Here is a 25,717-nt window from a genome sequence, read left to right as displayed (position 1 = left end):
GGACCCTAAGGCGCCTCCCCGTGCTCCACCGCTTCTAATCATCATCGGCTAGGTCGTAGACGGTGGTCGACCCCGTAGTTGGGCCAGCACGGGTCCCTAGTGTCCGGCGCAGCAGCCGTGTGCCGGCCGGAGCCATGCCGTCGCGCGCAGGGCGACGGGGATTGCTCTGTTGCGAAGGTGATTTGTTTTAGGGACCTTAGTGCAAAGCCTGGGTCTATGGGAATAGGGCGGGTTGCGGTCGCGCGTTTACCTGAGTAACCAAGGTCTTTTCTACAAAAATCATCGCCGCGCGCGGGCCTCCCGGCCTTGGGCCATTGCAAGGTGGCCTGCCACGCGTCGCCGCGCCCCACGCGAACGGCAGTGGGCTGCCGTGGGCCACTTTGGTTGCAACCGGCCCTTTTCTTTTTCTAGGCTTTTTCCTAATTTAGTTTCTTGGCTAATCTCGCAAATTCAATATAAATTTGAATATCTAACCAAAGATTGTGAAACCAATTTTGTTAGATTCCTAAAATCATGATCTACCTGTTAGTATAGTTTGTTCACATAGTTGCTAATATTCTTGGAAGCTATATAATTAATTTAAGGTACTTAATATTGTAAAAAGATAACTTGTAGGAATTGTTGTGATAAATTGGTAATAGTGTTGGATCTAAAATTTGTACAGTAGGCTCCTAGAAATATTAGGTACTCACTGAAATTTTTGTAGCTCCAAAATAATTAGCTTGCTAAATAGATAATGATGCCCTATTTCGAATAAAGGTTAAATCGATTGAATGCAATAAAGAAACAACTTGGGTTTGTATAAGTAAAACAATTGTTGGGAAATAACGCCTTGATTCGACCACATGGATACGTAGCTAAGTACGGTCGTCGTCAAAACTAGCCCATTAGCTTGAGTGGCGTACGTCGTATTTTGCGAGTTACGATTGCAGTTGATTAATTACGTCTTTGCATTACATCACATTGCACATCATATAAGTACGATGATGGATCAACGGATCAATTAAAGGATGATTAGGAATCCAAAGATGGTGTAATGGTATTCTCTCTAGGAGATGATGCTATGGGTTTTCTACTCAGTTGATGGTGGATGATCTGAAGATACTGATACTAACTTTTTAATATATATATCTTACCCAGGCAAGCCCTGGTGCATAACCCCTACTTTTCTGTAGTTTAAATTATATTTGTGCATTAAGTTTTAAGGAATTGAATGAAACCCACTTGCATATATATCTTTATCCTATGAGTCTTACTAGTATGCCAGGATCGTGTAGAATGCTATGCTACAGGACTCCGGTAGAAGTCGAGTGATGGCTGTCACTCGCGAGATATAGGAAATATATTATTGGATTATCATCACTTGGAATATATAAATGGTGGAAAGGAAAATGGTGACTGGGCAGGGATATGGTTTGGGTATTGGTGGGTGTAAGAGGTTGTGTCTCCGTGGACGCGGGGCATGGCTTGGTTACACTGCTTTCCCTGTCTGTGTCGATTAAGGACCGATCATTGCATAAGGCTCTAGGCAGGTCATAGACTTATTATCCCGAGCACATACTTATATATGGACGCTTGGAAGACTTGTTGCTCTTTTATCGCGGATCCGGCTCTTTCTAGACCGACTATCAGGGTTTCTTTTTGGTGGAGGAGGTCCTTGCACCGCACTGAGTCCGGGACTTAGGTGCGGGGGCTTGGAGTCCTAGTTTGGATGGGGACCTGGACACCTGGGACAGGAGAGTGATGGGTTAGTCCTGCTTGTGCCTGGGGTATAAGCGGGGCATGCATTTTCGGGGTACCCAACTGGGGGCATTGATTCGCGAATCGCCAGGAGATTCGGTATGGCTTGTCTACGGTTTAGCATCGTAGTAAGAACTGAAAGATGAGAGATGGAAGATGGACAAAGGAAATCTGATTGCTTACCACCTGCTTGAAAGTAGTACAGGTGCTTACATAAAATGGTTAGCTAATGAACCCAATGCGGCTATTAATAAAAATTGAATATAAGGACACACGCTTAGTAATGCTTCCTACAAATACAATAAACCTACAAGCTAAATAGCCTTGCATATCCTTGGAGTCTTTTCTTTCCTCCTATCGAGTAAGTCTTGCTGAGTACAATTTAGTACTCAGGGTTTTATTCCCCCTGTTGCAGGTGACAGGTGGATGCTTGAGCTGACTCTTGTGGGTGGATACCTCCTGGTGGGCTCAGCAAGGATTCCTTTACGCTGCGATCGTAGTTGTTATTCATAACTCTCACCAAATGTTTTTATAATGAAAGTTTATAATATGTTGTCATAGTTTATATATTAATACTTCATCCTGCCATGATTAGATCATTATTTCTGCTGTAATTCTGATCACATGTTTATATTCCATTGATAATTTAAATTGTTCATAACTATGATAATATGATTACATTCCGCTGTTATATTAATAAATATTATACTCTGATGTTGTACTAAAAGTGATGTAAGAAATGGTTAAGAATGATGTAAGCTTTATTCTCTCATTTGTGATCCTGATGGCAAAAATGTGGATTTTCGGGTTCTCCCCTGGGGTGTGCCCGACGGAACCGAGTAATTTAGTGTTCTCCCTCGAGTGCTTAGTGACTAATGGAAGACAAGCACTCCTGTAAGACATTAGATTAGACGGTTCTGCCACAACCGCTTAGCATCTTTTATCGATAGTTGGCGCGCCAGGTAGGTGTGTGCGCTTGATCCATGGCGAGCCAGATGGATCTCAAATCAACAACGCGTTCTCGTTATCAATCTCGTGGAGATCCATGTTGGTCCACGACGACGATTCATCGCTAGCTACATCAGCCCCACGACAGCAGATCCGATCTCGGAACCACCTCCGAGGTCGCCTTCACCAATAACTCACCGCCCGCCATGTGCTCGCTGTCAACGCTGACCAGATAACGCCATACATCGCCGACCAGACATTCTGTCTAAAGCTAAGTCATGCTTTAATATTCTTCTAAATATTCTTCAATCTCCGTATATCACCATAATGTTTCTCCGAACTGTTTTCTCCATGTTTGCTCTCCAAACGATTTTCCAAACCTCTGAACAGTCATGTTGATGCTCGGATGCCTCTAGAGATGGCCCTATCTCTGGCTCCTCCCTACACGTGCATGAGCGTCTGCCCTCTGCGTTATGGGTGGTCGACAGCGGTTCTTTGGTGATGCTTGTTCCTCCTATATGTGCATGGGCTCCGCGCTCGATGTTATGGACTATGGGCTAGCTAGGGCTGGAGACTCAGCTACATACTAACTGGTCGGGCGGTTTATATTAAATATAATTACATCTTCACACCAACTGATCGCCGAGCTACATATGCTATTTCATCGCCATTGCTGATTTTTCTTCGGAGTTCATATATTTTTACATCATGTACTATCTGTTCTACATATTTATATTGCAGGATCATCGTCCAAGTGGTCGGACCACCTGGTGCTCGGACTTCTCCACCGATCAACTGGTCGGACCGCTTGGTTCATCGACTTTGCCGCCAACCAGTTGATCGGACAGTTCGCCGGTCGTTTCTAGTCAATGCTCACTTCGCTGCTGACCAGTTGACCAAACTGTTCATCGCTCGTGCTTCATCGCCAGCTACGCCAGGGACTCCTCGGCGCTCGGTTTTTTCGTGCTCAAGGACTAAGTGGGCACACTTCACCGCACAAACGTCGCCAGCTACGCTGGTGCTCGGACCTCGCCAGCTTCGCTAGGAACTCCTCGGTGCTCGGACATCGCCAGCTATGCTAGGGACTCCTCGGTGCTCGGACATCGCCAACGACGTCGGGGACTCCTCGTTCCTCGGTGCTCGGACATCGCCAGCGATGTCAGGGGCTCCTCGCTCCTTGGTGCTCGGACATCGCCAGCGACAACGGGGACTCCTCGCCCCTCAGTGCTCGGACATCGCCAGCGACGCCGGGGATTCCTCGCTCCTCGGTGCTCGGACATCGCCAGCGATGCCAGGGGCTCCTCGCTCTTCGGTGCACAGACATCGCCAGTGATGTCGAGGACTCCTCGCTCCTCGGTGCTCGAACATCGCTAGCAATGCCAGGGACTCCTCGCTCCTTGGTGCTCTAACATCGCCAGCGACGCCGGGGACTCCTCGATGCTCGGTCATCACCAGCGACGCCGGGACTCCTCGCTCCTCGGTGCTCGATCATCGCCAACGACGCCGGGGACTCCTCGCTCCTCGATGCTCGGACATCGCTAGCGACGCCAGGGACTCCTTGCTCCTTAGTGCCCGGTCATCGCCAATGATGCCGGGGACTCCTCGCTACTCGGTGCTTGGTCATCGCCAGCGATGCCGGGGACTCATCGGTGCTCTCTTGGTGGTCGGATCTTGCTACGTCTCATCGGTGTGCTATCAAGCTGCTCCATGCTGTTCGGATCAGGGTGCTGATCTTGGGCAGCACGTCTGGGTCTTGATGCGCGCATGTCGGATGACGTCGGCAAAGCTTTTAGACTTCTTTTTCTTTGACCCTACTACAAGATTCATTCTTCATCTTCCAGCAGGCTCGGGGACTAAGTGGTCACACTTCACCTTACGGTGAATGTGCTTGTTCTCATCTCGAGGCTACGCCCGAGGACTAGCTGCCTGCTCGGCTGATCTTCTACTTTCTGACCCTGGCACCACGTGACTACGTCACCTACTATCAGGTTCGGGGACTAGCTATGGGGGTATGGCCCCCGGTATCCACAAGACAAGACATGGGCCGCACCATCAGAGGTGGCCCAGCCCACAAGATCAAGACGTGCACGACGCTGCTCGGCGTGCACCGCAAGTTATTGTATAGTACCAAATATGATACTTTCCTTATAACCCTGCCCCTCCAGAGTATATAAGGAGAGGCAGGGGTCCCCTAGTGGACAAATCGATACATCTCAATGCAATATATCAGAACATAGGATGTAGGTATTACGTCATACTGACGGCCGAACCTGTTTAAATCTTGTGTCTTGGTGCTTGTATTACCATCTCGCTCCTGATCTCGCTCACCTCTACGACAAATTTACCATCGTGGGATACCCCTCGGTGGACTGCCGATCATCTTTTGTCGACACATCTGAAAGTTAACATGTGGGTTGTGGGCATCAAATCAAAACAACAAAAAACATGGATTTGACCATAAGTAGCATTTGCCCTCCATTTTTTTTAAAAAAAAGGTACTGCAGAGTCACATGATTGTCAATCTTATCAGCACCATCAATTTTTAGCAATTGTAGAACTCAACCAAGACACTCATTGAAGTGCTACATCCCTAGCTCGCAACCCAATTAAGAGTAAGTTCTCGCAAGCCTAGCTCCTCAGCCATTATTAAACTGCATGAAGGGCTCCAAAATGAAGACCACTATTTGAAAAAAGAGTAAATGATTATTGTTTCCTTTCACGCATGATTGTTTCCTTCCATGCATGATTATTGTTTCCTTCCATGCATGATTGTTTTTTTCCATGCATGATTATTGTTTTCTTCCATGCATATGGCCTCATGTGATCGATTTGTTTCCTTCAAAGCAGGCGGGGATCGCAAGGATGACATTTTCTTTTTCTATCGCGCGGGGTATCGCACGGGGTGGACAGACGGACGAACCAAAACAAATATCGCACCAAAAGATATCCACGCTTTATTCTTTTTAGTTGTAGGAGATTAAATCACATGCTTGTCATCATGATATGAATTTTGTACCCGCATGTGTCTTTTTTCAAGTCTATTGGTGCCTCAAGAAATCAATTTCCTCTTGATTTTCTTTTCAGAGGGAGAATACTTCAAGCAAGGAAAGATAAAGCCCTGGTTACTTTTTTTCATCACTCTTTGTAGTTGTTATTAGTGAACCAAAGAATATATGATATCTATTGCTAGTTCTATTCATGAGTATAACTCACCTAGGGAATCTCATCAAACACCTATATAAGCAGTGACAGGCTAGCAGCGCAGAGCAAGGAGAAGCACTTCTCCCCAACAAATGGACACAAGTTAGGAGCAAGACCGAGAATTTAAACAAGGCGGGGCACTAGCCACAACCACTCATAGGAAGGACATGATGGCTAGCCGAGAACGCCAACTCATGCCTCAGACTAGTGATAGTGTGTGCCAATAGCAATAGAGAGACTTTTGGACACATGTTTTTTTTTAGATGACGAGAGGGAAGGTGATAGCGTGCATGGTAGCACGTCACCTCGGAGATGATTTTACAAATCTAAGTGTATTTAGCCATTTAGGCAAAACAAATGCAAACAAACTATTAAAAAACAACATATTAGAGCATTTTGATTAACTAGAGCTAACTAATAGTTAGGGTTAAAAATTCATCCAAATTAGCTGAGAATGGCAAGTTAGTTGGCTAGCAACTAAGGTGGAGGCTTGGCTGCCGATCGCACCTACTAGCCCCATGTATGGATAGACTAGGGCTAAAAATAGAGGTTCTTAATTAATTAACCATATGCACCAAACACATTTTTAGTTTGGTTAATAGGTTTGACAAGAAAGGTGAATATCATTCACTTTGCCAACTCTCATTCCATCGATGGGTAACCTCTTTTGAGCTTTTTATGTATTGTTTTGGAAAAAATGAACATTCTGATTTTGTTACAAACCAAGCTATCTTGAGTTAATAAAATATCGAGATTATATCGCTGTATAAATATTATAGGATTCATCATGGGTATATTTTCATATATACCTGTTTGATGACATAATTTGATAATCTTCTTTATAAACTGGATCGAATTTAGAACAATTTAACTTATAATAAAACTAGAGTGACATATTTTTTCCACCTCAAGAGTATATAACTAAAGTAGCTCACATATTAGCCTTAAAGTCTTAGACTAGTCTAATCAATTTTAAAGTTAAGATGTTTGTACATCTCTGACAAACCATTTTTCTCTCAACTTAAAAGAACATGTATGTACAATATATAGTTAGACCATAATGATTGGTGTACAGATACAATGCAAATGTACATACATGACAAATAAATTATTTGAATAATGCATCACCTTATACCCAAGCATTAAGGGGGTGACTTTTGTAACTTTGTTCAAGACACGGCTGATTCTTCGCAAAAAAGTGAAATCGCTTATCATTACCTAAATTTATTCTTCTCTTATCTTCTTCTAGCAACTGAGAAATACACAATAATAAGGTCTTCTCTGAACAAAGGGAAAACATAAGAAGTTTAGAGGATTTTAATCCAATATTAAAGTTTTCTATAGACCTCTTTGAAACAAAGGATTAAACCCAACGAAATTCTTTAGGATTGCCATGGGATGCATGAAAAGAATTTTACAAGAAAACTAACGTGAGGTTGGACCTCATAATTTTTTTTCTTTGTGTCTATCTCTCTCTTCTGGTTAGTGTGTTCTATCATTAGAAATTTTCTGCATTATAGATTCTTGTAGGACTGCAAGTTTCGTGCAACTCTAATCCCGTGTTTTTCCTGTTCCCGATTATGTTTTTCCTGAGCTAACAATAACGGTAAAATATACATCACAAAAGAAAAACACTATTTAATACCACATATCTAATTCCATAAATTATTATTATTTTCTTTATCTATGAAACGTATATCTAGCTATTTTGTGGTATGTATAAATAAGCTCTTGACACCTGTCAATACAACCTCGTATGCAGTATTACTACAACAAATTTTAGTAGTATATAAATAAGTGAGAGGCCGGATTGTTGCTTTATTACTTTCTACTTCTAAAACCTCTAATCATTTTAGAGTCGTACGTTTCTTGTAGTTGCAGCAGTATATTTGTTCCTTTTTTTTTTTTTTTTTGCCTGGCAGACAAATAGCACAAAATCAACCGTCGACTGTCGTCTCCTTCCTTGCCTTCATAGGGTTCTCCAAATTCCAAATCGTTGCCAGAGAAACCACCAAAACTGTTCGTAACGCACCAAGCACCAACCGGCCGGCAGCCCGGCACCTCTCAGTCTCTTCTCACCCCTTGGCTGCGCTGCGCCACCGCCACCACCACCACCACCACTCCCCCGTGGCGGCTTCTACAAGCTTCCGGAACCAAACAACCCCTGGGCGCCCGAGTTTTCTGAAAGCGGCTTCAGAGATCTCGTCGTCGGTGGCCATGGCGGGCCCGTGCTGAGTGCGCGGGCGGGAGCAGGTGAAGGTCTCCGAGCTCGAGATCCCGATGCAGATCCGGGAGGGCCCGGCGCGGCGGCAGGCGCCGTCCGCCGCGGGGGCGCTGCGGTCGCCGATGTCCGCCATGATGCTCGCCATGTTCGCTACCATGGCCTCCTTCTACGTCGCCGGACGGTGAGTCCGCCCGCCCGCCCTCCGGTTTCCATCATTAGTTTCTTCGTGAGAATGCTGGCCTGCTTGGGTTCTTCTGTTTGATTGTTTGGTATGCGTGTGCTACCGATCAACCGTGGGGGGATTCTAGATCCCTGTAGTTCTCTGGCGGGAGCTGTTTATGGTGATCTCGCTAGGGAAGTTTTGATCCAGCCCCGGTGGTGCATTTTAGAACAGCGGGTGAAGTTTTGATCTCTCAAACGGCCTCCAGTGCGAGGCTCACATTTTGTTGCGATGTTAGTGCTTCTTCCTGTAGCACTCGGATTTTGCAGTGTCACAGTTCATGAGTGGAGTATTCCCTTTTCTGCTAGTATTGATGAAGACCAATCTTAGTTCTCAGGCACCTTACCTTTTAACTTGATCTGGGTTGTCATAGTAACCGAAAACTGTTCCTCTGTAGAAATGGTTTGTGTTTTGGCTTTTTGTTGTTTGTAGAGGAAAAAATGTTGATTTCCTGAATTTCAGATTGTGGCAGGATGCTCAGAACAGAGTTTATCTCATTAAGGAGCTCGACAGACGAACAGGCCAGGTAGGCACCAGAGATCTGGCTCTTTTGTTCTCTAGTGGAACTATCCACCTGTGCTGCTTACTTAAGAGCCCCATTAACTCTCTTGTGCATGTGATTCAGGGGCAATCAGCAATATCTGTGGATGATACCTTGAAGGTTGTTGCATGCAGGTAATTCTAAGTTTCTAACCTTTCAGGGTATATGCCGAAATTGCCTTTCAATGCACAATCTGACAATTTCCTTAATGCGTTTGAAAGTATGAATTTTTGTATTTGCTGTCTAATTGGAGCTAGTGCTCCAAACATGCAGAATTTGTTGTAGTAGGAGAGTTTGGAGCTGTAATAATTGCTTCTGTGTAAACATCCTCCATTTTTTAGGCAGCAAGGGAAGCGGTTGGCATCGCTTGAGATGGAGCTGGCTGCAGCAAAGCATGAAGGTTTTGTTGGCAAATACAATCCTGAGACAAATGGAACTCGTTCTGCGAAAAAGCCACTGATTGTTATTGGAATAATGACTAGCTTTGGGAGGAAAAACTATCGTGATGCTGTCAGGAAATCTTGGCTTCCGACAGGTACACTTCATGCTTGCATTTTTCTTACATCTATTTTTTTTGGTATTCTGATAGACAGCAATACTAATAATTCCATGAAAAAGAATATTAATACCAAAATTTAGAAATTCAGTCCTCATATTTATTATGTCAGAAAGTACTTTTTTAGTTATTATAGTTATGTTACAAAGTGCTTATAGTACTCTAAAGTAAGGAGGCTCGCTTCTACCATCAGATAGATTACAGTTGGACAAAACTCGTATTTCTGCCAATTTTAAGAAAGATTACAATGTATTTGTTTTTTGGTGTATCTGCTAGAAAAATGATTACGCAAAGTCAGATACATGTGCTTAAGTTGAGGATTGTATAAACACCTATTAGAAAAGTTCTAACAACTTTAAATGATATCCTGAAGATTAGCCATCACAGTATGAAAAACTTGGATGCAGATCTGCATTTTGTAATGTTAATACCATTTGGTCCTAGTCATTTGTCATCTTGTAGGTGGTTGATTGTGTTTTGAAACAAATAACCCAGTTTTGATTATTCTCCCATTGAAGTACTATGGACATGGTACCCTTATCATTAAATTAATGTTTTAAATTTGCGTTCTGTTGATAAATAAATAAAACGCAATTCTTATTTTTATTATTTTCTTAACCTAGTGTTGTGTATAAAATCCTACTTATCTGTGTAGTGTAATTGTACTTCTCTGCACAGGTTCAATGCTGAAGAAACTTGAAGAAGAAAAAGGCATTGTAGTACGTTTTGTTGTTGGAAGGAGGTACCTGATATCCATTACCCATGCTGGAATAAACTTATGAAGTTTAGATATCTGATAGTTCTCTCATACGTAGTGCAAATCAAGGAGATACTTTTGATAGGGAGATTGATGAAGAAAATAGGAGCACCAAGGATTTCTTGATCTTGGTAAGCCTGATTGAACAATTGATTCTGCAGTACTACTCTATGTTGATGGATTCTACGATAACCTTGTTTTATGTACTTGCTGTGCTCTTTGCTTAATGTTCATTGAAGATTCATATTCTCTGGTGGTTCTTGCTTTTGTTTAACTTTATTATATGTGCATTAGTAATTTTATAGTACAGTCCTTTGGATTTTTTAGCATCAAAGTTCGATATAACTAACAAAAAGGTGTTAAGATGAATGTTGCCATTAATAAAAACTTACTCCTATTTTAGCTCATGCTGTTGATTTAGTTTCGGAACTTGATTATTAAGTGGCATTGCAGGATGATCATATAGAGTCAGATGAAGAGCTTCCTAAGAAGACAAAAAGTTTCTTTGCCAATGCAGCAGATACATTTGATGCTGCATTTTATGCTAAGGTCAATGATGATATATACATAAATGTTGGTATGTGCCATCTGTTAACTTTGAGGGGCTCTATGAGTAGTTTGCATTTTATTACATAGGGTGTAAATTTTTAGGATCTTTGCTACTTCCTCATGTTCCAGATACTTTTGGTATCCGGGTATGATGCCTAAAGTTTGACCCTGGTTGTTAATGTTTACCAGATATGCCAGTGAAATCATTTAAACTAATTTTCAGCAGTAGCTGCCACAGTTTGAAAAGCATCCAATAATTTAGATTGATTTTGAAAACATTATGAAAACTGAACCAGATTAATTCTGGACAATCATTTATCAATTTTGGAAATATAAGTTCCTACCTTTTCAAGTCAGGAGGTTTTGAAATTCTCCTTGTGCACTGAGATGAGATTTACAAAAGGCTATTGTCATTTTCTGTCTCAGCTTGCAACAACCTCAATTACCTATGATACCTCTACATGAAAAAGTAATGACTATTAATCTTTTGAACTCCGCTGACTTGTTAAAATGCTCATTCTGCATGTTCTGGAATACTGGATTGCCTCTGGCAACAATTGCTTGTAGTGTTGTGTAGATGTAGTTTTGAAATATTAACAGGAACTGTACTTCACATGGAACAACATTGTTTTTCTGCAGATACTTTGAGTGCAATGCTCGAAACTCACTGGGACAAGCCCCGTGTCTATATAGGCTGCATGAAATCGGGCGAGGTTTTTTCTGACTCGTGAGTATTTACAACAATTCATTTTAGGAACTTGATAGTTTTCTTTTCCCCGTTTGGGTGCTTCTTCGTTTGACAAACTAAACTAGAGCTCCACTGAAACAGAACCCATAAGTGGTATGAACCAGACTGGTGGAAATTTGGTGATGGGAAATCGTAAGTATGCTTGCCTTAGCAATTTTAGCTTCTATTACATTTATTGTTTGTACTAGATTTAATTTAACATTCAAATCAATTGCTGATGGCTCATCTACTTCCTTTTTGTCAAACAATAGGTATTTCCGACACGCTGCTGGTGAAATGTTTGTCATATCAAGGGCCATAGCTCAGTTCATTTCTATAAACAAGTATGCAACCTTTTGCACAAATTCTATATCCTTCTTTCACAAGGAGCTGAAAAGAAATGAGAATTTTTTAATAAATAATTCCATTAATTATATTTATGGATATTTTTTTTGTGATAGGTCCGTTCTCCGGACATATGCCCATGATGATGTTAGTGTAGGATCGTGGATGATTGGCCTTGCTGTGAAGCATGTAAATGAAGCAAAACTGTGTTGTTCATCGTGGCCCTCAGGTTGGTTGGCATCTTTTGACCTTGACCTTGATTCCTTTCTGTTTGATATATGTTTATGTTGTTCTAATAATCTATTTTTCTTACTGGTCAAATCTGACTCTTGATGATTGCTTCCATGCGATTAAGTCCTTTTGTTTGCATACTTCGTCAGATTTTTCAGTCTCCTGATTTTTAAATCCTGTATTTGGATAATCATTATGTTAGTGAGTACTGAAACTTTGAGGACAAGAGAAGTAACAGATACACATGAACAAAAAAAGCATAATTTCCTTTTTCAGTGTGGAAGTAAAATGGGGGATAGAGCTAGGGAGCATATTCATTGAAAACTAGCTATGTTCAACTTACCCTGCAGTTGTTACAACTGCAAATGTTCTATGAATACTGCATTTTCTTCAGCATGTATTCTGGATTATGAATTCCGATGATGAACCTGCTAGAGTTAATGATCAGCGGATATTTATTGTCTTGTTTATAACAAGTTTACCCAAAATTTAGTTTCAAGTTTCCTTGGATCTTTGACTACAAACCATAGCAGGCTTCCCAAGTTATGGTTTGCTTAGGTTTTGGACATAAGGCAACGGTTTCATGGTTTAGCAGTAAATAGAATGGACGCAAATTAGCTTGTTTTGTACAAAAACAGCTGGTTATTTTCATGCTGCATGTGCACTGAGGGGCTGTTTGGATGGATACCCCTGCTGACCAGGCCAAATTTCGGCCATTGACCGAGGAGGCTCTGCCACGTTTGGATGTGTACCGTTTTTTTGGGTTGGCCGACTGCTGTGACTAATCTCCAGTTCAATTTGATGCCCCTGCCCGTCTGATTTGGGGCGGCTGAATCAGTTGCCAAAGTTTGGCCGGCGGCCAAGATTTGGCACGTCCTACATAGGTGGCATCCAAACGTGCCCTGAGTTTCCTCACTAGTCCCTGGATAAAGGGTCCACTTTAGGTTCTAAATGTGTCGCTCAATCTATTATATGGCTTACCACCTTTATTAAATCTGAAAGATTGGTGGATAAATGATATAACCAAAGGCAGTGAATATTGAACTTCTGAGATTGGAGAAATGAACACATTTTTGCTTGTGAATTATTCATGTAATGAGTTGTTGGATTGGTGGTCATTTTCATCACAAATTCCCAGATATTTTTGCAGGGCTAACCACTAAGATAATTTTGCAGGTGCAATGTGTTCAGCGCTATAACGAGCAACAATGCTTGTGCTGAGGAAGAGTTTTGCAAACACCGTGCCTGGTGGATATAATACATACAATATGCAGAGAATGAATGAGGTCAAATCGGTATTGAGCAAATTTTGTTTTCTTCTGCCATCTTCTGTAGCGTCCTTTGGAGGAAGCTTGTGCGTGCCTATTCATACTGAATCAGATATCTTGTTTTTCTTTTCCAAAGGAAAGGTCTTGCATATTTTCTTTGCAAGGCCACTACACTAGAATCATCAGAGTTCTAACGAAAAGCCGTCTGCAGATTGTATCCTGTTCCGCGTGCCATTTGTAGATGCCCCACCCTTACCATTCTTTTTCTGACAGACACTGCCATTGTTGGAGTGGCAGAAATCAATAGCAATTCAGGAAATTATTTTGCTCCAGAATACATGTATGCGTGTCTTCAGAATCAGACCTGTTGACGTGGTTATGGTTCTTTTGACACATACAAAATGATGCCCTTTTGAAGTCAAGAATCTGCCATGTATTATTCTCTGGTTGTTTTGAACGTACAGAAAAAGTCCTATAGTCCATGCTGATCATTATTGTAGATGGTATCGCATGGAAGTCTTACTTTATCTTAAATGCATGGCGAGCAAAAAATTCTCATCATTTTTTTTGACGAGGAAAAAATTCTCATCATTGACTTATTTCTGAAGCACGTTTAACAAGTGGAATAGTTCAAAGGTCCTGCTCAAACCGGGAGTTATCCCCCAAACATGTGGAAATAAAACTAATTCTTGTAGAGAGCAAAATCCAATAAAATTCTGAACCTGACATGTGACGAGGATCTGAAAACTCAAAACAATAAATTATCGATAATGATTAGAACCGGGTGTCCAGATGGATGGACCAACCCGCACGCCTCCGCCCCACTCTGCCTTGTTGCTCTTTCCACCGGATCCACCGCGCATCAAGAGATCTGGTGGTGGCGAGGACTGCGGTGCCAACTGTAGGGGCTGTGGCTATGTGTCCTGCGTGGAGCCCAGGATACCGGCGACCGCGAAGGGGTCCCCGTAGCCTCATGGTAGGCGGAGTCGATCTGGTCGATGGTGGCGACGGCACGGCCGTCTCTGGTGAACTTCACACGTCGGCGAACCTCCATTTCGTTAACGCATCAAGTAGATATTGCGCTTGAAAGGGCATGTTGCAAAAGTCTGTTTCAAGTGTTGCAGATGTTTCAAAGGTATGTTACAAGTGTTTCACATGGATGTTACAAAAGTAGATCCGGATGTTGCATATGTTGCAAACAGTTGTTCTCAATGTTTCATTTGTTTTTTGAGACGTATGTTGCAAGAGTGTTTATCTGGATGTTGCATACGTTTCACACGTATGTTGTAAGTATTTTATCTAGATGTTTCGTATGTTTGCAATGGTTTTCAAGTTTTTTTTGCAAGTGTTTCAGACGCATGTTTTAAGTGTTTCATCTGTCTTCAAACGTATGTTGCAAGTGTTGTATCTGAATATTTCAAAAGTAGATCGAGTGTTGCATCTCCCTCCTTGCGTTCTACTGCCTTGCCTCGGTGTCTTCTCCTCATCTTCCGCTGTCTTGCATCCTTCTCATACTGTGGAGGGGGCGCGTCGGGGGATGGCGACGCGGACGCGAGCGTGTACGCCCCTTCTCTGTTACGCGCATAGGGCAGGGATACCGCTTTGTTCTGTTACTACGAGTAGCCTGAGATCGTACTCATGTTGGTGGGCCGCGACGGCAGTCCACTGTTGGTGGAATCGTTTAACATTTGGTTGGTGGGAGCTGCGTCTGAACATGTGTTGGGCACCGGAAGTTCGTCCGCTAACATCTCCTTTTAATTATAGGGGTTTTGGTTGAAAACTCAAAAGAATAAATTGTAGGTGGTTTTTGGTTGGCTTCCTGCTGACAGTTGCAATGGCGTCAGGCAGTGAGTAGACGAGTGATGCACATCACAAGTCAAACGCTCTATCTGTGGTTTGTTAGGCAAGAAAGCTTAAAAAAGAAAGAAAGCTTTAGCTTTCTGGTCTTTCATTTTGGTCCGCATCAGTCATTTTTTTTCTCTGGTTTCCTGAATGAAAAAAATCACTGCAGTCGCAGCTCGAGAGAATTGGTTATAACTGCCGATTCAACCCAATAAAAAAATAGTGACAAGGAATAGAAAGATTCGTAGACTAAACTAACCGACGCTATACGGTAAAAAAAAATGCCAGGTGGCAAAACATCATTCGCGGAGGCCACACGGATGCCCTGGTTGAAGCGTGTTTTATTCACGGTTCAAGCTCTACCAATAAAAAATAGTGACAAGAAATATAAAGATTATGAGCCTATTTGGGCGCCAACTCCGCTCCACAACTCCACTATAGAGCTATTCAAAAAAAAAAAAGAAAAAACTTTACCGTAGAGCAGCTCCATAAAAAGAATGGATTTTCTGTTCTCTAACTTTATATTTTTTACTGGAGCAGAGTTTGAGCTACACTTATTTGGTTGAAAAATATGAAGTTGAGCTAAGAAAACATGGAGCGAAACAGTCCCAAACATGCTCTATATTAGTTTTCGAAATTATTAATTAATACATAAAAATTCTACTACCATTCTACCTATACATGTGCCATTGTACATTGGTGAATTGATGATCATGTGAAGAATTAGGGCTTGTTTGACAAGGCTCCTCCTCAAATGCTCCTATGGAGGCATAAATTGTAGCTCTAGATAAAAAACGGCTCTGGCTCCTTTACTATTTGCCAAAAAATAGTTTCTTTTAAAGTGTTTGATGCCCATTGGTCTTCTCCGCAGAAGCTATTGCAGGAGTCACCGTGCCAAAGAAGCCTTTATGGTTTACATGCTTCCATCATACTCCACATGCATGAAAATTTATGAATCTCTATGCTTTCATGCCTTAAAAAAATGAACTATATAAAAGAGCGCATATTGCCAATGGCTATGAAGTATTTTGTTGTTGTTGCACTTGCATAGGGTGTGAAAAATGAAAATGGAACATTTGGTTACAAAAGGTTGTATTAGGATTCTTCATAGGTATTTCACGGGATTTCAAATTTTAAAGAGAGACAGCATTGTACGGAAGGCTCAAACCCACTTTGCTTAACGTTCATGAAGTATATCATATCTGGTTTTGGCTCGTAAAAACGGATGTGCCATGAGGCAACTAATCTCATATAGCTTGTTTAATGAAATTTGTACTCATCAAAGAATTTCTATTTTGATATTTTTGGCAAGATAGTATTTTTTAGATAAAAGCTATTATAATGATTTTTTATATCAAAATGGCACATATGAGTGATATAATACGAAAATAAATATATCTTGCAATCAATACCATCCTCTTCGTAAGTGCTTAGATCACACTTTGACCTAGCCTACAAAATTTTATAGGGAAAAAAAAAAACAGTCGCAGGAATTCAAAGGGATGAAAATCGAGACACGACTGCACGATGTCTCCACACGAGAAAAAGAAAACCTAACGCCCTCACAGGACTCCTCTAGAAAGCGACACCAACCCTCCAGCCTCCTCCTCCCTCCGCCTCCTCTATTCCAGGAGCCGCCGCCTCCTCTTCTAGAGGGAGAGGGAGGGACCACAGTCGCGGCCGCATCGCCACCCACGCCGCCCGAATCCCCGATCGAGAGCGGAGCCGACGTGGCCTAGGGTTTCCGAGCCAGTCCGGCGCTATGGTGGGCTGCTCTCGGGGCTCCCTCCCCACCTGGATGACCGCCGCCGCCGCGCGGGTCGACCTCTCTGCCGGCGTAACGCCTTCGCACCAGGGCTCGTCCTCTCCGTCCCCCTCTTCCTCGGGTCCCGCTCCGGCCGCGGGGGCGGACCAGGAGCTCGGGATGTTCGAGCGCGCGCTCTCCGCCGCCGGCGCCGCCTTCGTCTCAGCTATCATCGTCAACCCTCTAGATGTCGCCAAGGTCGGTTCCCCGGGGCACTCACTCCCTCGCTCACGCAGGACTGTCCTCCTCCCCCGAGAGTGTTTGTGTGCGTCCGCTTCGGCGTCTAACGCATTTCCTGTGTCTCGATGCAGACGAGGTTGCAGGCCCAGGCGGCAGGGGTGCTGTACCACCAGCCTGCCCAGATGGCGGCGCTTGGCCCGGATGCGGTGAGGAAGCCAATTCATTCTGTTCTGCGCTGCGCGTGGTTTGAATTTGACAGTGGCTAACCCAGTGGCTGATCTCTGCTTCTAGTGCCTGCGTGTAGGTTTTGTATTTTGGGTGACTAGATCAGTGAGGAATCCAAAATGGAGCTTGTGTTTATAGATGTCTATGTGTAGTGCTGGGCTGCTGTCATGGTCCCTGTGGGATTGGCCAAGTCAGTGGTGTGATCCAAATGTTTGTAGCTATGTTCATCTGCCAGCTATTGCTGTTTTGCTTGTTTGGCATGCAAATTTCAGGACATGGTTTTTGTTATTTTCATGCTTGGCCAGGAAGGCGGGTAAGGAATGACATGGATTGGTTTATGTTTGTGCTAGTGATCAGCGGGCTGCTCAACCAACCTGAACCGGGTGCATTGCGTAGACTCTTCTTAGTTCATGTCCTTCAACTGCTTGTTCAACAAGCAGGTTTGGATACTTGGTTAGTTCGTCAGGGCTGTTCAGTTATTGCACAATGCGGGATTTGGCTGCATTTTGTTACTTTTTGGTAGATGTACTGATTATGTTATTTATCTTGCTATAAGACCACTGGGGTACTAAACTGTAGTGCTGATTGTTAGGATGAGGTCTGTGATGATTCTGGCCATGCAACCAATTTTAGGACTTGTGTGTGTAGACAGCCCATTTTTTAGTTGATATAGATGGTGCTGATTTCTTAGTTAAAGCTATCGTCTTTGATGACCTCGCTTGTTTTTATTGGAAAACTGCAATGCCTTTTATATTACAACAAAATTTCATTTCTAAAAATGCTGTTGGCGGTACTGTGTCAGTTGTCAACAGTCCAATTCCATCCTCACGGCTTTAACCCTCAAACTAGTGTCTTAGACTTGAGGATTGCTGCTGATGTGTTTTCAGTGTTTCCAGATCCTGTCTGAATTCAGATGCTCTCCTTCATGCACACGTGGTCTTGTATTAGGAAGTGAGCCAGTATGTCCTCCTGATTGCTTCCAGTACAAGGGAACACTTGATGTATTCTTGAAAGTGGTCAGACAGGTAACTAAGTGTTCATTCTTTTTATACTCTCTCTCTTTTGAGCAAGTGGCAATATATGATGGACAGATAAACTCACAGCAGTGCTTAATTGGTTGTTTTAGGAGGGTTTCAGTAGACTATGGAGAGGAACAAATGCAGGCTTAGCATTAGCTGTACCCACTGTAAGTTATCTACTACATTCCATTTTTGTGGTCATTACCTTGTTATAAATGTTCTATGCTGCTCTGTTGCCTGTGGAACATCTATTTAGTAGTTTCAATCTGTCCTATTTGAAGTATTCATATAATTTTCACTTAGCTTTGAAAGCAAATTTAGTTTATTTTGTCCTTTGTATGATGAGATATGTATATTTCATTTTTTTTTTGTAGAAGAAGCTTTATGGGGTTTACATCTTGGACTAAGTTGCACTTGTCTAACTGAGGCGTGTAGTATTGTAATTTGTGTTGAGTACTTGAGTTTTTACCCATATCACCCAGCAATTCTGTATAACTTGTTATCTCCATTTCTCTCCATTTCCCCCTTTTGTACAACGTAAATTGAATCCATATTACTTTGCATGTTTAAACCAATTGCACCTGTTACTAATTTCTTTGATCACAAACAGGTTGGGATATACTTGCCTTGTTATGATATATTCCGCAACGGGATTGAGGATTTCACAAGAAGTAATGCTCCTGGCTTGACACCATATGTGCCGCTAGTAGCAGGATCTGTTGCACGTTCGTTAGCATGTATTGCTTGTTCTCCAATTGAGCTGGCAAGGACGCGTATGCAGGTACACCTCCATGTGAAGTGTTTTATATATGGGCTCATGCCATATGTAGTTTATAGTTTAGTTATGTCTTATAATGCATTCATCTCAGATCATTGTTTCTGCGCACAATTTAGTCTTATGTAACTCTTTTTCCCTCCATTCGACATCAAAATATCAAGTAGTCACTAGTCTATGGTAACAGGCATATAAAGAGTTTCGTCCTGGCGTAAAGCCTCCTGGAATGTGGAAAACCTTGGTTGGTGTTCTCTCACCACTTGCGAGTTCAAGTCAGAATGGTATGTTGGTTTTAACTGTTTCTGTAACTAGTCGATTATACATATTCTTTTTAACCGGATGACATGTTGGCATCAACTTTACCATTTTGGCACTTGTCAACTTCCCGTATTCTTGTCTTGATTCTAACAGCTTGTTGTTTTGATTGGTGAAACAGTACAAAACTATCGTGTTCTGTGGACTGGGGTGGGTGCACAACTTGCTCGAGATGTTCCTTTCTCCGCTATATGCTGGTCAACTCTTGAGCCTGTAAGTTTCTGCCCTCTTGGTCATGGGAACTCCTATTTGTTAAATTCATGCCGCACTTTCATGACATGAATCTCACTTTGCTAACACCATGTGCAGATTCGAAGAAAACTGCTTGGTCTTGTTGGAGAAGAAGGCAATGCAGCTAGTGTATTGGGAGCAAATTTTGCTGCTGGTTTTGTAGCAGGCAGTCTTGCTGCTGGTGCTACATGCCCTCTGGATGTTGCAAAAACAAGGAGACAGATAGAGGTTTGTGTATTATTTGGTACTCTGTATACTTCATGTTCCATTGTTTTTCACCTGCTACATGTTTCTTATGCGGGCATACTCTGCATATTGCCATTTCTTATTCCTGTTTCTGTTTTTCTTATTCCTTTCTTTCTAAATTTCAGAAAGATACTGAGAAGGCAATGAGGATGACTACAAGGCAAACATTAACTGAGATATGGAGGTAAGGAAATACCTCATTCCCAAAATATAAAGTAGCATGTTTGATGGGCTGTACATTTGTTATTGTGCTTGTGTTGGTTTCAGTTTTGAACACTACATGTGGCTCAGTCAATTGGTCGTATAACTATGCTCTTTCTATGTTGTCCACTGTACCCCAATAGAGTTGCTGCCAACCATTGCCTCTATTCAGTAGCAAGTTGGGTTCACCTAATTGATTTCTTACACTCCAGTTTGCAAACCCCAGGTACATGACACATAGGTCGGCCTGAGACATTCTTTTAAAACTCATCCCTGACTGTATGCCATTCTCATTTGCCGCTTCCATTCAATTAAATATAAGAAATCTTATTAGCGAATTTGTGTGTAAAATATTCCATGAATGTAAGTGGAGTCTGGTGTGCCGTTGGGCCAATGCACCTGGCAGACTGATCAACACTTCAATCTTACGATCTATTTGACTATTTATAAAATAGTCGCAAGATTCTTTTTGAAATATATGACTGTTTTCATCATCATCGCAAGAAATTCAACCTTTTGGAGGTTATCCTTAATTTAAACTCCAGTTGATTACTATCCTAAATACATCGAAAATAAGGACTTGCTGTCAGGTTTTAGATTCAACAACAACAACAACAACAAAGCCTTTAAGTCCCAAACAAGTTGGGGTAGGCTAGAGTTGAAACCCAACAGAAACAATCAAGGTTCAGGCACGTGAATAGCTGTCTTCCAAGCACTCCTATCTAAGGCTAAGTCTTTGGGTATATTCCATCCTTTCAAGTCTCCTTTTATTGCCTCTACCCAAGTCAACTTCGGTCTTCCTCTGTCTCTCTTCACGTTACTATCCTGACTTAGGATTCCACTACGCACCGGTGCATCTGGAGGTCTCCGTTGCACATGTCCAAACCATCTCAACCGGTGTTGGACAAGCTTTTCTTCAATTGGCGCTACCCCTAATCTCTCACGTATATCATCGTTCCGAACTCGATCCCTTCTTGTATGCCCGCAAATCCAACGCAACATACGCATTTCCGCGACACTTAGCTGTTGAATATGTCGTCTTTTCGTAGGCCAACATTCTGCACCATACAACATAGCAGGTCTAATCGCCGTCCTATAAAACTTGCCTTTTAGCTTCTGTGGTACCCTTTTGTCACATAGGACACCAGACGCTTGCCGCCACTTCATCCACCCTGCTTTGATTCTATGGCTAACATCTTCATCAATATCCCCGTCCCTCTGTAGCATCGATCCTAAATATCGAAAGGTATCCATCCTAGGCACTACTTGACCTTCCAAACTAACATCTTCCTCCTCCCGAGTAGTAGTGCCGAAGTCACATCTCATATACTCAGTTTTAGTTCTACTAAGTCTAAAACCTTTGGACTCCAAAGTCTCCCGCCATAACTCCAGTTTCTGATTCACTCCTGTCCGGCTTTCATCAACTAGCACTACATCGTCCGCGAAAAGCATACACCAAGGGATGTCCCCTTGTATGTCCCTTGTGACCTCATCCATCACTAAAGCAAACAAATAAGGGCTCAAAGCTGACCCTTGATGTAGTCCTATCCTAATCGGAAAGTCATCTGTGTCTCCATCACTTGTTCGAACTTTAGTCACAACATTGTTGTACATGTCCTTAATGAGCCCGACGTACTTCGTTGGGACTTTATGTTTGTCCAAAGCCCACCACATAACATTCCTTGGTATTTTATCATAAGCCTTCTCCAAGTCAATAAAAACCATGTGTAGGTCCCTCTTCTTCTCCCTATACCGCTCCATAACTTGTCTTATTAAGAAAATTGCCTCAATGGTTGACCTTCCGGGCATGAAACCAAATTGGTTCATAGAGACCCGCGTTATTGCTCTCAAGCGATGCTCGATAACTCTCTCCCATAGCTTCATAGTATGGCTCATCAACTTAATTCCCCGGTAATTTGTACAACTTTGAATATCTCCTTTATTCTTGTAGATCGGTACGAATATACTTCTCCTCCACTCATCAGGCATCTTGTTCGATCGAAAAATATGGTTGAACAACTTGGTCAACCATACTACAGCTATGTCCCCGAGGCATCTCCACACCTCGATTGGGATACCATCCGGTCCCATCGCCTTACCTCCTTTCATCCTTTTCAACGCCTCTCTGACCTCAGATTCTTGGATTCTCCGCACAAAGCGCCTATTGGCGTCATCAAAAGAGTCATCCAACTGAAAGGTTGTGTCCATATTCTCACCATTGAACAATTTGTCAAAATACTCTTGCCATCGATGTCGGATCTCATCCTCCTTTACCAAGAGATGCTCCCTTTCATCCTTAATGCACTTAACTTGGTTGAAGTCCCGTGTCTTTCTCTCACGAACCCTAGCCATCCTATAAATGTCCTTCTCTCCTTCCTTCGTACTCAAATGTTGGTAAAGATCCTCGTATGCTCTACCCTTTGCCACACTTACAGCTCGCTTTGCAGTCTTCTTTGCCACCTTGTACTTCTCTATGTTGTCCACACTCCTGTCATGGTACAAGCGTCTATAGCATTCTTTCTTCTCCTTAATAGCCCTATGGACTTCCTCGTTCCACCACCAAGTATCTTTAGCCTCGCGTCCCCTTCCTTTGGTTACTCCACACACCTCTGAGGGCTACCTTCCGAATGTTTATGTTATTTGCTTTTAATTGTTGTTTATGTGTGTTAGTTTCAATTTATAGGCTGACATAGGAAACCAGGAATATGCCTCAAAAGCTAGTGAGAGCAAGACCTTAGAAAACTAGATCAAGCTAAGTCAATCCCTTGGTCATTCTGATTGTATTTGTTAAACTTAAGTTCATTGTTGTAGCAATTATTATGCATAATACACATAGTAGCAATTATTATGCATAATACACATATAATAATTTTCTTCAATTAAACTAATAGGATCAATATGATCAATGAGTTTACTTACTGATTGACATCTCTGTAGGTATTGCTTGAATTTGCTCTTGAAAGTTGCATCTTCTGAACATTTATGTGTGAAACCTAGCAAACTAAAGCTAATAGGATATATGATACAAAATATTAGATTTTTTGTTTCTTATGACTATGAGCAATAAGGAAGTTGATCAGAGTTGGACGGCTTTAGAAGATTGAATTAGCAAAAACGATGAAAATAGCAGGGCAGAAAATTTGATTTGCCTTGGGTGGTCATTTCCATAATAATCCAGAAACCAATAATCTGGTTCTGCAGTTGGGTCCATGTTTTTTTTTTTTCTGTGGTGGTGGTAGTGGCGGGGTGGTGGTGGTGGTGGGGGGGGGGGGGGGGGGGGGGTCACAGTATGTTCGCAAAACATACACCAATAGGTGGGTTGGGAAACATGCTGATACAATATCCTTTTATGTACATATTGGAAACCAGTGAGATGACAACCTTGCACATGAAAGGTGAAACTGTTTATTAAACATTTGTAGTGTCAGGGCCGCCCTTCTGTCACACCCCTAAAGGTTTAGGAGCTGGGTCATAAGTGGGTGAACTTCACTTGACATAAAATTCCAGAAACAATTTCCATATTTTTAGATTAGTTTTCGCGGTTTGAACAATTTGTTTGTCATTTTTATGTGAGAATAGTGATCTACCACATTGGTGCCAAACTGAGCACCGACACGAATCAATGCTGCAACTTCACAGGCTGGAAAATTGTAGGCGGATTGGATAGGTGCCATAAATGAGGCCCATGGTCTTTTAGGCACAGTTGCTGAACCATTTGCAGCCCGCTCAAGATGTTTGTGCATTTGCTTGTTTGATTCATGACTTATTCATTCCATCGGTACAAAACCATGTATTGCCTACATGCTGCACTCATTTTCCCCTTGTGTATAAATTGTGCTGGTTCAAATTCGCTGACGTTGAGCCTGCAGTTTTTTCCTTTGAATTTTCAGCAAGATTTCTGAAAGAACTAGTATGTTGAACCTGCACATTGCTGCAGAAAAATAATCTGCCATCGTTCATGTAGTTTATTATAGATCTATATTATTATTCATTTTTGGAATAGTATTAAGGAAGAACATTTTAGCTACTTGCATATTTAGTTTTGATATTCCCAAGAAATTGTAGCAGGTTGCAGATCTTTGATCTAGTTAGTTTTGCCTTGCTACATTTGTGTCCATTGGATTAGAATTGTTCAAATGTGAACGGCAAAATGGGTGACGTGGAGCTCCTAACTTCCATATTTTTTTTTCTTAGTTCTAGTTTAGTAATTGGTTTGATAAGAATACTCATAATTGTGATTTGCTGCTTGCTTATATTGTTCTCTGGCAGGTCTGGAGGCATGAAAGGGCTGTTCACAGGCGTCGGCCCACGTGTTGCACGTGCTGGTCCATCAGTTGGTATTGTCATTTCCTTCTACGAGGTTGTCAAGTATGCTCTTCATCAAAGGCACACCTCATGAGCCAGTTTTGTTGATAAGATGGAAGTCCTTCACTTTGTAAAAACAACACCGACCCTGGTTTCCCAAAGTAGGCCTGGTTACTCTGACCTTTGGACGGGCAGGGCTAGGTGTAACTTGGAAGATCAGAGTGCTCAGCAGTGAAGACTCAATAGGCTTTTTCATGGACAATGTCCATTTCGGTCGAGGATAACATATCAGTTTTGCCATGGAGCAGGCTCCAGTTCGTCCTGGTGGGTTTTGGACCATCGTCTAAGCTCATGTTTTTGGGGGGCCTGAAGCTGCTTTGATTAACTTATTAGGTAGTTCCTGTAATTGAAGGTGTAGTAGTGCAGACGCTGATCAATAATACCCTAGAAACTACAGAAGAAATTTTGCACGTCCTAGTCTCGTGTCGATGCTTTCTCCTGACCATGTCCGGTTGATGAGAGGGCATCTTCAGTCTGTTCGCTTGTTGGTTTCAGTTAGCTCAAACCAGCCAGCCAACAGTATTTTCCTCACAACAAACCAGCACTAACCAGTTCAAACCAGTCCAGAAACTAACCAGCGAACATGCCGCTTGTTGCTGGCTTAGTTTTAAGTTTGCAACAGGTTTACATTGTTGGTAAGATCTATGTGCGTGCACGATCGTTGTTCAACAAAGTTATATTGGTTAAAGAAGCGTTTGCAGCAGGCCTATGTGACGTCAGTGGCTCAGTCCCATTGCACGAGGTGGCTTGGAGATTTTCTAATGGTTCCGTAACTTTGGTATCTGTGGGATCTCTGATCGCAAATGGCATCGTGTCCCACTGCTCATGTGATAGAAGTGCCTTCAAATTTGGCAATTTTCTATGAGAATTTGCTCCAAAATATATCTTTTTGTTCTTTCTGTTGGCATGTTACTGTAAAAGCCAACGGGGATATCTTTACTTGGCAGAATCATCAATCAATTCACAGGGGGTTGGTGGCGTCGATTGATAGACATCTACGACCATCTAGGTGCAGATCAATGGGGAAATACTTAACTGAACATAAGACTTGCTGATGTTGTACCTAGCCCTAGGGTAGCTGCAGCCATGGCGCCACAGTGACGTGGCCGCCGGTGTCGCCGCGGTGCAGTGATGACGATCGAAGGTGATGGCGCTTCCCGTCGCTTACAGCGCCCCTTTAGATCGAACTAGGGTTAGGAACTTTGGG

At 42.4% G+C, this 25,717-nt stretch overlaps 2 protein-coding genes across 3 annotated transcripts; both read left to right on the top strand.

Annotated features, from left to right (window-relative positions):
• Window positions 1-7,850: 7,850 nt before the first annotated feature.
• LOC136473473 (hydroxyproline O-galactosyltransferase HPGT1-like) lies at window positions 7,851-13,748 on the top strand. Its single transcript, XM_066471115.1, has 12 exons — window positions 7,851-8,294; window positions 8,796-8,859; window positions 8,959-9,008; window positions 9,216-9,409; window positions 10,109-10,172; window positions 10,246-10,318; window positions 10,641-10,764; window positions 11,376-11,463; window positions 11,566-11,616; window positions 11,736-11,807; window positions 11,925-12,037; window positions 13,216-13,748. The coding sequence occupies exons 1-12, from the start codon at window positions 8,170-8,172 to the stop codon at window positions 13,236-13,238; spliced, it is 1,041 nt and encodes a 346-aa protein (XP_066327212.1). The 5' UTR covers window positions 7,851-8,169; the 3' UTR covers window positions 13,239-13,748.
• Window positions 13,749-16,719: 2,971 nt separating this feature from the next.
• Window positions 16,720-25,224, top strand: LOC136477250 (mitochondrial carrier protein MTM1-like). 2 transcript variants are annotated; one of them, XM_066475365.1, is made up of 10 exons: window positions 16,720-17,151; window positions 17,265-17,339; window positions 18,246-18,383; window positions 18,485-18,544; window positions 18,988-19,158; window positions 19,340-19,433; window positions 19,589-19,680; window positions 19,777-19,926; window positions 20,070-20,128; window positions 24,415-25,224. In XM_066475365.1, exons 1-10 carry the CDS (start codon window positions 16,912-16,914, stop codon window positions 24,542-24,544), a joined length of 1,209 nt encoding a protein of 402 aa, XP_066331462.1. In that variant the 5' UTR covers window positions 16,720-16,911; the 3' UTR covers window positions 24,545-25,224. The 2 variants fall into 2 exon arrangements, with proteins under 2 accessions (XP_066331462.1, XP_066331463.1); XM_066475366.1 differs by having other exon boundaries at window positions 16,721-17,151; window positions 18,255-18,383.
• Window positions 25,225-25,717: the final 493 nt, after the last annotated feature.

This window comes from Miscanthus floridulus, chromosome 8 (assembly GCF_019320115.1).
Source record: "Miscanthus floridulus cultivar M001 chromosome 8, ASM1932011v1, whole genome shotgun sequence".
Taxonomy (NCBI): Eukaryota; Viridiplantae; Streptophyta; class Magnoliopsida; order Poales; family Poaceae; genus Miscanthus; species Miscanthus floridulus.
Note: the sequence above shows the minus strand (reverse complement) of the source record. Positions and strands in the feature narration are given on the sequence as shown.

What these genes read in the sequence shown, in the direction of transcription:
- LOC136473473 (XM_066471115.1), top strand. Translation starts at nt 8,170, where the DNA reads ATGCAGATCCGGGAGGGCCCGGCGCGGCGGCAGGCGCCGTCCGCCGCG. An exon ending in GAAATCTTGGCTTCCGACAG is followed by an intron (nt 9,410 to 10,108) that starts GTACACTTCATG and finishes TTCTCTGCACAG; the next exon opens with GTTCAATGCTGAAGAAACTT. An exon ending in CCAAGGATTTCTTGATCTTG is followed by an intron (nt 10,319 to 10,640) that starts GTAAGCCTGATT and finishes GTGGCATTGCAG; the next exon opens with GATGATCATATAGAGTCAGA.
- LOC136477250 (XM_066475365.1), top strand. Translation starts at nt 16,912, where the DNA reads ATGGTGGGCTGCTCTCGGGGCTCCCTCCCCACCTGGATGACCGCCGCC. An exon ending in CGGCGCTTGGCCCGGATGCG is followed by an intron (nt 17,340 to 18,245) that starts GTGAGGAAGCCA and finishes ATGTGTTTTCAG; the next exon opens with TGTTTCCAGATCCTGTCTGA. An exon ending in AAACAAGGAGACAGATAGAG is followed by an intron (nt 19,927 to 20,069) that starts GTTTGTGTATTA and finishes TCTAAATTTCAG; the next exon opens with AAAGATACTGAGAAGGCAAT.